General features: G+C 26.2%; 2 protein-coding genes across 3 annotated transcripts in view; both read right to left on the bottom strand.

Moving 5' to 3' along the window:
* The window catches only part of LOC145185723 (uncharacterized), a 5527-nt gene extending 4985 nt beyond the window's left edge, over positions 1-542 (bottom strand). The window contains exons 1-2 of one of the 2 annotated variants that reach the window (XM_090098907.1): positions 351-542; positions 80-154 (exon numbers count right to left, since the gene is read on the bottom strand). In XM_090098907.1, the coding sequence (XP_089955033.1) occupies positions 80-154; positions 351-411 (136 nt within the window). In that variant the 5' untranslated portion in view covers positions 412-542. The remainder of the gene's footprint in view (positions 1-79; positions 155-350) is intronic. The other variant, XM_090098908.1, reaches the window with a different exon arrangement.
* Positions 543-858: 316 nt separating this feature from the next.
* LOC145185274 (proliferation-associated protein 2G4-like) lies at positions 859-10129 on the bottom strand. Its single transcript, XM_090098906.1, has 13 exons — positions 9754-10129; positions 6725-6853; positions 5867-5972; positions 5555-5624; positions 3809-3901; positions 3425-3488; positions 3206-3284; positions 2668-2825; positions 2329-2380; positions 2131-2225; positions 1959-2016; positions 1783-1852; positions 859-1149 (listed from the first exon to the last, which is right to left on the bottom strand). The coding sequence occupies exons 1-13, from the start codon at positions 9851-9853 to the stop codon at positions 1015-1017; spliced, it is 1209 nt and encodes a 402-aa protein (XP_089955032.1). The 5' UTR covers positions 9854-10129; the 3' UTR covers positions 859-1014.
* Positions 10130-10345: the final 216 nt, after the last annotated feature.

The raw sequence follows: 10345 nt of genomic DNA, 5'->3' as shown, positions 1-10345 counted from the left end.
TAATTAATATATTTGGAAAAAAAAATCAAACTAAAAATACTACTAAAAACTTAACTTCCTAAAAAAAACTTATGGAAACCTGTCTCTAACTTTGACTCGATATCATTTTTTCTCATGCGCAAATGCTCTAGTTTGTTCTCAAGCTTTTTTTTTTCTAAATGAAACAACCCTGTGAACAAACAAACCAAAAAAACACCGCGCGGGTACCTGAATTTTTTAAGGGAAACAGAAGTTTTAAGGTTGTGTTTCAATCTAAAATATAATTACTTAACCTTGACAATTTATGGGATTTAGGTTCTAAAAATCAATGCTAAAAATGCTTCTTCAGAACAAGTCGTTGAATAGATTACCTTGCTGAAGCTCCCTAAAGTATGTAGACAAAGCACCGCCATCTATACTAAAATCTTCCATCTCTAAACAAAACTTTTCTTCTAAAGAAAACACAAACTGCGAAATTGCTTTTTATGAAACTACTACGCAGAATTATGAAAACAACAGAATTATAGCCGCTTTAATTGCACCTTTTTTAAAGTACTTTTTCTAAGGAAAAATAACAGCATCTCAGTATTACATTTGGATACTAAGACATACACTTTCAATGAACAATGGTAATAAAAACAAAGGATAAAAACTCTTTCAAAAAGCTCTGAATTTACCGCCCATAATATTATTAATATTTAAAAAAGCCAAACAAATCGTATTTCCCAGAATAATTAGAACATGTCAATGTTTATAAGCTCCTGCAAGGAACACAAAAATTAAAACCCTTTTAGTATTTATTTGTAAAAAAAAAAAAAAAAAAAAAAAGGAAAAAAAAAAAAAAAGAAAAAAAAAAAAGAAATGAATAAAACTGAAAGATGTATACAAATGCTTCTATTTTATGTAAATTGGCGGATAGTTTGTACATTATACGTTCGTGTATTAATACAATAAATTTTTCCAAATATGTAGCTACTGTGCTAAAAGCCCATTTAAATCCAATAATAACGACACTAGTTCGCCAATTTAAGTCAACTATGAGGCAACCGGAGGGGCGACTGGCGAGGATTCAGTACAGTTCTTAACAATTATATCACTTTGCGGTTGAGTTGTTGCCTTCTTCTTCTTCTTCTTTTGATTTTTCTTATTCACTTGGGAAGACAATATTTTCTAAGATATAAACCAAATCTATTTTATGAAATGAAAGAAAAAAGGTGCTTTAAAAGCATAAAATAGTGTTTGCTAGGACATTTTTTAAATTATCTAAACTTTATCTGTTTAAAAACTTTTTAAAACAGTGAAAAAAGTAACCTATTCTGCCCTAGGTTCGTCTATATGTATAATCGATTTCAAAACCTTTTGTGAATAAAAATATTTTTTACTTTATTTTACTTTACAATTATTTTTTTAATTAACTTTAAGTAATGGATTCCAAAGCAATACAAATGATTAATTTAGAGTTTAAACTTGTTAAGTCAAATTATGAGTCTTTTATTACACTAACTTAAGTCACAGTTTATCATATGATTTTTAAGATTTACAATGAACAAAGAAGTTATTATTTACTTAATAACATCATTTTGATTTGCTATTACAAAATTCCAATGAGGACAAAACAGAAAATAGTTGTTCAATAAGTTAATAACAAAATATCTTCCAAATGAGTTAGTAAATTCTCCTAAAATACCTTATGTACATTAACCGTTAGGCTATGTTATTTAATTCATTCTCACACTATAAATTCTTTATCTTTATAACACTTATGCTCACACATTACAAAGTTATATCATAATTCATTTAAACCTTAAGATCTTCATCTTTTATGCTGTATTCTGAATGAAACAACTCAGTATCCCAAGAGCCATGGGTTATTCTAAACAATATATGGCACTAAAAAAAACTCATGTCATGAAAGAAATGAAAATATTAAAATAAGAAGAAATTTATTTATGTTATAGCAAAATTTCAAAAGAAATTACTTAAGAGGACCATTCGGCATAAGCAGAACAGTAAACTTAAATTGTGCAACATATTCACCTGAAAAAAAATTAAAACAGAACTGAACTAAAATATTATTTAAGGAACCAAAAACATAACAAGCAAAAAATCAAATTATGCAGTTAAACAAAAGTAATGTAAGGTAAAACTGACCATCCTTTTCATAAAGTACTGGGTAAGGTGTAATCAGTTCATGATTAGTGCATTCATTTACTCCAAGTCTGGCTTTTTTTTCATCTTCAAAAGCCCTGGAAGTAATTAAAATTATTTCAATTTTAACAAACCTGTAAAAAACACTTATTCATTTGTATTTTAATAAAATTGAAACTAGATATTAAAAGGGGCATTTACCTTAAAGTAAAAGGCATCATTGTGAACTTATTGCATACCTCACTGTAAAAATCTAAAAGTTTATGACTTTTTTTTGAAAAACAATGAAGCAATACAAGGATGAAAAAAAAAAGAAAAAAAAAAAAGGAAATCAAGTCAGAATTTTCGCTTTGGTGAATTGCTATCACAAAACATTTATGAGCTTAACAATGAAGCTTCAAATAAATGTTTATCAATTCGGCCTAATATTCATCATCCTCATAAAATATAGTTGAAAAAGTAAAACTTTAATTAAACATTCAGTTTAGCATTAAAAGATTATGATCAAACACATAACATTTTTAAATCATGAAACCATACTTCTTGAGGCTTTCATTTTTAAACTATAAGTTATGTCAGTCCTTTTGTAAACAGTGGTTCTTGTTTCACGTTCTTTTGCCTTTCCATCACCTGTACTAAGGAGCACATCAACAGCATAAACTTCATGTAATTCAAATTCACATTTTTTATGATCTTTCCTAAAAACAAATTTGAATTTTGAATAACTTCATTTTGATGAAAACTTATTTCAGGCAGTAAACAATGATTAAATTAATATTAGGAAAAACATTTTGACAAATTTTAAACTAAAAATAAAAAAAAACAAACAACAAAACAACTTTAATTAACACTTTAAAAAGCAAGTTACTTTTTTATGCTTAACTGCATGCTTTTCTTTTTAAAACACTAAGAAAAAGTAGTTGACCAAAATGTCATTTGTAAAAGACATTAGGCCGGGTGAATAAAAATGAGCAATTGCTTTTACTCAGTAATTGGTCAGCTTTACGTGAATAATTACTGAGTAAAAGCAATTGCTCATTTTTATTCACCTGGCCTATTATTAACATTAAGCTCTTACCGTTGTGCATCATTGGGATTTTGAATAATAGTTTTTTCTCCATCAATCACATTCTGTTTAAGTTGATGTGATAACATTCCTAAATAAGTAGTTTTCAGTAAGATTCAAAAAACTTAGCATTTAGAGTTGAACATTATTTAGAAATCAGTTAAAGAAAGCAAGTAGTTTTTAAGTATTAGCTGATCAAATTTAAGAAAAGAATTAAAAAAAAAACTATACCTTCAACAGGTTTGCATTTAAATTCTTCTGCCACCTTTGAGATTGCTTCTGTAACTTGATTGTTCTGGAAGAATATATTTTTATACTTAAATAATTTCTTCAAATTTTATTAAACTTATTTAGGAACTTTAACTGTACAACAAAAATTCAATTCAAATTTTGGTACAGGGTCACAACTAAAAAGACAATACCATTCCCTGAGAATTTACAAATAGGTATATTTTTACAGTAAGTTTTTATGCCTTTTTGTTCTGATTGTGTTGTTCCAATAAACTGTTCAATTATAAAACCTATTTTTTTTATTTCCATCGAAAAAATCCCATGAGATTTTTATTTTTTCCATTCTTGAACTTTGTATTTTCCAATGGGAAAATAAAAACTTACATTATTTCCAGGTTTTACTAGCCTCTGGGCAACTTCAGCAGCATAATAGGCTGCAAGAAGAACATCAGCTTTTCTACCAGTAACCTTGTTTTCCTAAAAAAATACTTTTTAAATTTATTAAAATATTAAGGTGAATATAGATATTAATAAACTACATTATAAAATAACAATTAGATGAAGTTATATACTTTATTTATTAAATATATTAGAAGTATTTAAACTAAATATTGCATGCTCTTAAACTTACATTCTTATTATTCAAATTTCTAAAATCACTTCTCACTTAAATTTCTTAAATGACATCCTCAATTGTGCTTAAATATAATTACTTTTTTTTTAAAAAAAAAAAAGGGAATATTTAAAGGGATCCAATATTTTGTTCATAGAAAGAATGCTGATTTTTAATTATCATATCTTAACTTGATCCACAACTAGGCATCAGACAATAAGATGAATGTCATGTTGTAATTTAAATTAGCATGTCAATTACCATGAACACTTAAATTGGTTTTGTCATATGCTTATTATCAAGCCAATTTTTTTAAAACATTAAAACTTGCATATAAAAAGAGTTTTTATTTTTTACGCAATTATTCATGCTATCAAAGAATACAAATTACAAATTAGTCAGCAAAGTGCAATATTTTATAATACAAATTACAAAACTAAACAATTCTACATACAGAATTTAAAAATATATTCAAAAGCTTTGTGTCTCATCTGATAAATTATTGTTGACTAATGATTCTAATACATACTTTAAAAGAACATAAATGACTAAGACAATAATTGTATTAGATATTATCTATCAAAAATTTTTAAGATTTTCTTACCCATTAAGTTTTTTTAAATACTTTCAAACAGATGATGGCATTTGTGGCTTTAAAAAAGTCTTCTCAGTTCAAAGTTTTTCTTACAACTAGCCTTTAAATTTACAAAACTGTCAGATATATATTAAATATGCCATTTTTATGCTTATGGCAGATCCAGATGTTAAACTTACAAATTAAAATTTTTATGTTTAATTACCAAATAAATAAACAGTTTTATGCCAAATTGGGAGACATAATTAAATATCCTTTTTTAGAGATAAAAAAAAATAATAATTTCAAATTGATTTATGATAAACATGATATTTTATAATGTGTACACATCTGAGTCCAATTGACATAAAAAAGGCATGATTTATTTTATATGAGAATGTCTAAAAGCAACTTTTTAATTTTAGTAATAATATATACTTATGTCAATAAATTGTTTTAATGGCATGCCTTAGGATATATGTCATTTACAAAAAATGAGCATAAAATTGTCTGATATCTATCCACAACTCATTGCAGTTAGGTGTGAAAAAAAGTTGTTTTTTGTGGACTTAACAATTTACGAATTCTCAAACCTATAATGCCTCTCTTTTTAAAAAAATCAAACTTTGGCAACTCGCCACGCCACGCCACGCCACCCCACCCTCATGTACATTCAAAAAATTGTAACTTTATTTAACTTTTTGCAATAACTTTTTTTTTTGTATAATTTTTTTTAATAAAAAAAAAAAAAAGTTTATCAAAAAAAAAGTTTCTTTTAATAGCTTTCTTGAAATTGAAGTAAAAAAAGGGGAAAAAAACCTGTTTTAGAAGAATTTATAACTTAAATATATCAACTAATATCTTATGGTGTGATATTTAAAAAAACACATCTCAGTATTAGATATCAGATAGCCTAGTAGTAAATTAAAAAAACCCAGCTAACTTTAGAGGCACCAACAACAAGTGTATGTGCAACTCCACCAATAAATCCATCAACATGTGTACCCAAATCTCTAAAATATATAAGGATAAATAAGGATAGTTTTATTAGATTTAAATGTTTATTTCTTATTTATCTTGCATTATTGGTTAATTTGTTCAATTCTTTTTTTTTTTTTGATACTCTTACTTCAGAATAAAATTTGTAAAATTAATTTTACTTAAATCACACAGAATTTGGTCAGGATTTACAAAAACATAGCTTAAAATTTTCCATATTACAAAAAGATTAACTTATCTGAGAATTCAATCTTACATTTTAACAACATCACCATTTTTTAATATCATGTCAGCTTCACTATGTAATGGTGAGAAATGACATACCACGTTATTGATACACACACATGTGGGAAAGCCAATACCTAAATAAAATCATTAAAAAATGTCTTAAAATGTACAATTTAAAGTGATTCTAAAGCATATCAACAAATAAAGCACACTTAGAGAGTTCACTAAGAGGGTCTAACCAAGTTAATTGTTATTTTCATCTAAATATGAACATGAATTTTTGTATAAATATAGAATTCATACTACTGTCTTTTTTAAAAAATAGTATAACATAAAGTTTCTATAAAATAACATTCATTTCAAAAAATCATAAATGAATATAACTTTGATTTAAAGCTATATTTATATATTCCTTAGTATTTACTGCTTTGATCATTTTTTAAACGAATTAAGCAGAAATACCATATAAAAACAAAAGTTTTTAAGAAGTAAATATTTGAAGAAATTGTAATGAGATAATTTTTAAAATGTTCCATATCAATTGCCATTGATGAATAATGCTATGATAATAACAATATCAACATAGACTTTTTAGTCTTTTCAGAAAATGGAGGACCTTTTTAGTGCCAAGGATGATTTCAATTGGTTTGATAGTGAATGATATAACTTTTTTAACAAGTAACTTTCTGCTATTATATTCAAGAGAATTACTTTTTATATATATTCAGAATATATTTTCACTTTTAAAACACTCCTTAGAGGAACAAGAATAAAGTAATTGTCATCTGTGGAAAATAAATCTTAATTTATATATCAGTTGCAAAAAATTAAACTAGGTTCTTTAGTTAAAAATAGTAGGTCAACTACACATTTTACAAAAACCAACCTTTTTTCAATTCTTTTTCTTTTTTGTATACCTTGTTAGTTTCTTCTAAAATAAGCTTATCACCCAGTTCACAAATAGCTCGTGCAGAAGCTCCATCTTTACATTCTTCTATAAGTTTCTTCAATACACCTGTATTAAAAAAAATACTAATAATAACTAAAATTAAACTAAGATTTCTTTTTTAAGTTTACTTACTATTTTATGAAAAAAGTTTCATGGCTTAAAATACACAAATACATTGGGCTTTAACATAAAACACTTTTTACATGCACATAAGTTACTGTATGAATTTCTAAAGGATTTAACTCACACCTAGTTTGTTTTTGATTTTGTAAATTCATCAATGAAGTAAATATTGTTTTTCTTATACTCAATGAAAGTAAATTTGATTTACCTTTAACAGAAATTTATACAAAAGCTAAATTTAAGTTAGGTCATATTTCTGAAAGTTACACTTACTAAATAAAGAATTTGATACTCTGAGATTTAATTTTCAATATATGCATTCATACTTATTTGATTAAGCCATACTGTTTTGAAGTAAAGAAACATATAAAAAAAAAAAAAAAAAAAAAAAAAAAAAAAAAAAAAACTATTGAACACAATGAACAGCCACTTTTAATTGTCCTCAGCCACATAATTCTATATTGTTGGTCAATAACCAACCATAATATTAAGGACAGTAAAATTTATATGGAATAAGTAGGTCAAAGAATTCTCTTATTTCATGATTCCTATCAAACTAGAAAAATTCTTATTTTGAATATAACAATTCTATGTATGCTTCTGTTAACAACTGAATCTATGTCAAAACTTATGCAAATCAACTGTGCTGGTAAAGACTGAAAAATATTCTTGTGTGCATCAAATGTCATGATCATTTCACAAGGTTTTTAAATTGTCTTGTCTATTTGTGTCTATCCTAATAAAGCAAGACAAAGTTAATACATCTATTGACAGTTTGATTACCATTGTTAGGAGATAATTTAACTAGTAATTTTGCAAAATGACATATTAGCCTTTACTTTTAATATAAATTAACAGCAGGACATAAAATTTTTATCACTGTAACAATCAGGTTAGAACTTTTTTCTTATCTTAGCTAATCATACAATTATAAATAAAACATTAGCAAATACTCACTCTATTTAGTTTTAGATTATAGATTATTTTTGAAAGAAATATAAGCATTTAGACTAAAATCTCTAAATACTCATAACTTAATAATTCTAACAGATATTTGAAATTAAAACTCTGCAAAAAAAGGTTATTATGCACTTTTATTTTGAGATCATTTAAACTAGTAACATAAAGTAATGAAACTTCAGTTTTCTTATGTAGAATTAATTATGCATTTACAATTAAAACATATTTCATAGTTAAAGTATGCAATTTACATATTCTTAAAACTACATTTTTAGTTACAACAATATAGGGGGAACATGGGGTAAGATGACGAATAGGGCAAGATGAAAACATATTGTTATCTTCAAAATTCAACTATATATGAAATCTGACTGTATTTAAGAGGGAAGTAGATTACATCTACTAGATTTACTTATGCTTTCTTTATAAATATTATTTTCGGAATCAAAGATAATTATTAAAAAGATTTTTTGTATATTAAGGAAAAAAAAAATTTATCCACTTGTATTTGATTTATTTCATCATTACATCACTAACCAAAGGTAAGCAAGAGTTTCTCATTCAGTTTGTTCAAATTGGAAGCCATACAAGAAGTATTAAGCTATGATAACTTATTTATGTAGAGTTCTAAGTCGTTTTGAAGATTAAGTAGCCTAGGGGCAAGATGAACAGAGCAAGATGACTCTTTTGTCGTTTCGCCAAATTACATGTTTTACCATAAACTTGTACTGTAATAACTTTTGTGTAGCTTAGTCATTATTATATTGCTTTATTATGCATTAAAATATTTTGTTTGACATTTGTTTTATTTTGTTGTGTTGGAATTTGCTGCAATACTTCTACAGAATAGAACAAACTATTATTATTGCAAAGAAATTTATGCACAGCTAGATTTTATTCAATTTACAAAAATAATTCATCAAAGTGAAATATTCAAAAAAAAAAAAAAAAAGCTACAAGTTTAACTAATAAAATAACTTCTGTAAGAAGCCTATTATAGCAGCTGTGATGCTATAATAGCTTCTTTTATACATACTTGACAGAACATAACGTTCTGTTAAGCACTTATGCAAAAAACCTATTAAAGCATCAATTTTCAGAGCTTTTTTGGGAAAACTGTGTTTGAAAATTTAAAAATTGATTCCAGTAACTGACGTGGATACTTTAAATATCCTAATTGAATTTAAAAAATCATACTTTTATGGAATAAATTCTGTGTAGCATTGTCAGAAATATTGCACATTTTTTGTCAAAAACATGCAGCACACACAATGTATACACTGTAATATGTTTCTCCAAGTATTTGCTACATAAAACCACACATTTTTCAAACTTTGATATGGAAAAACCTGAAACTATATTGCAGTTTAAGCAACCTTGCTATTACAACAATAAACCTTTGTGGCATAATCAAAATATGTCAGAAATTGTTCATTTGGTAAAATAATCACAGCTTACACTTTTTTTTTTTCAACAAAAGCCTAACTATTTTAATCATTCACCATATCTTCTTTTTATGTTAAGTATCCTTACAGTATTCTGAGTATAACTAATGTTGAAAATAGCAAGTCACAAAAATTATTTTAGTAGCATTTAAAATCAGTTTTTCGAGCCGAAAAGGAAAAACTACTAGTGTTTTAGTGTTGTTTTTTTTTTCTAAAAAAAAAAAAAGAAAAATACACTTTCCCCCCAGTTTATCCAATTGTGTAGACACAAGTTATTGAGACAAATACAAAATTTTGTACAATATTCTTTCTTTTTATTTCGATTTGTGATAGCAATTCTTAGTTTACACACAAACATAATTATCAGTCATAACATCCATACACAAACATACAAAAAAAAAATTTATATATGCTTGGAAAAAATTTATGAAGAATTACCATTTGTAATATCAGCAGCCATTTTATATTTGGTAACAACAACATCGTCAGCAATTGTTAATTCGTCTTCGTCCCCACTATCCTTATCTTTATCTGCCATTTTTTGTATAATTGGTTGGGTAAGTTTATGGTAGAAGCTAAAGCTACAACAAACTAACGCTGAAGTAAAAGGACGCTAACTTAACTTCAAAACCCACACGTGAATTGCCAGTTGCTGATTCGCAAACGCTATTTAAAACCAAGTTAAGGTTTAAGCGAAAATATAAACGGGATGTTCAGAAGTAATCACAATTTATTTTAGCTTAAGTTCTTCCCTGAAGCATTCAACAGTGTTTTCAATATTAAATTCAGGTCCGCATATATACAAAAGAACAATTCCACGCATGTGTTGGTCAAAATATGGCTATAATTACAGTTATTTTATAAAAAAAAAAAAAAAAAAACACTACGTTGGTCTGTATATTTAAGAAATTTATAGATATAGAAATTTTTTTTCAGTATTAAAACCCTATAACCTTGGCGTGTGGTTTGGCAAGTTGTTTTTATTGGAGTATAGAGGACTTGCTCATACACTGTATAAGAAAATTACCAG

Source organism: Hydra viridissima, unplaced genomic scaffold (assembly GCF_058129835.1).
Source record: "Hydra viridissima isolate aposymbiotic clone 2 unplaced genomic scaffold, HvirCarnegie_v1 scaffold_9, whole genome shotgun sequence".
NCBI lineage: Eukaryota > Metazoa > Cnidaria > Hydrozoa > Anthoathecata > Hydridae > Hydra > Hydra viridissima.
This window is presented reverse-complemented; position numbering and strand designations above follow the sequence as displayed.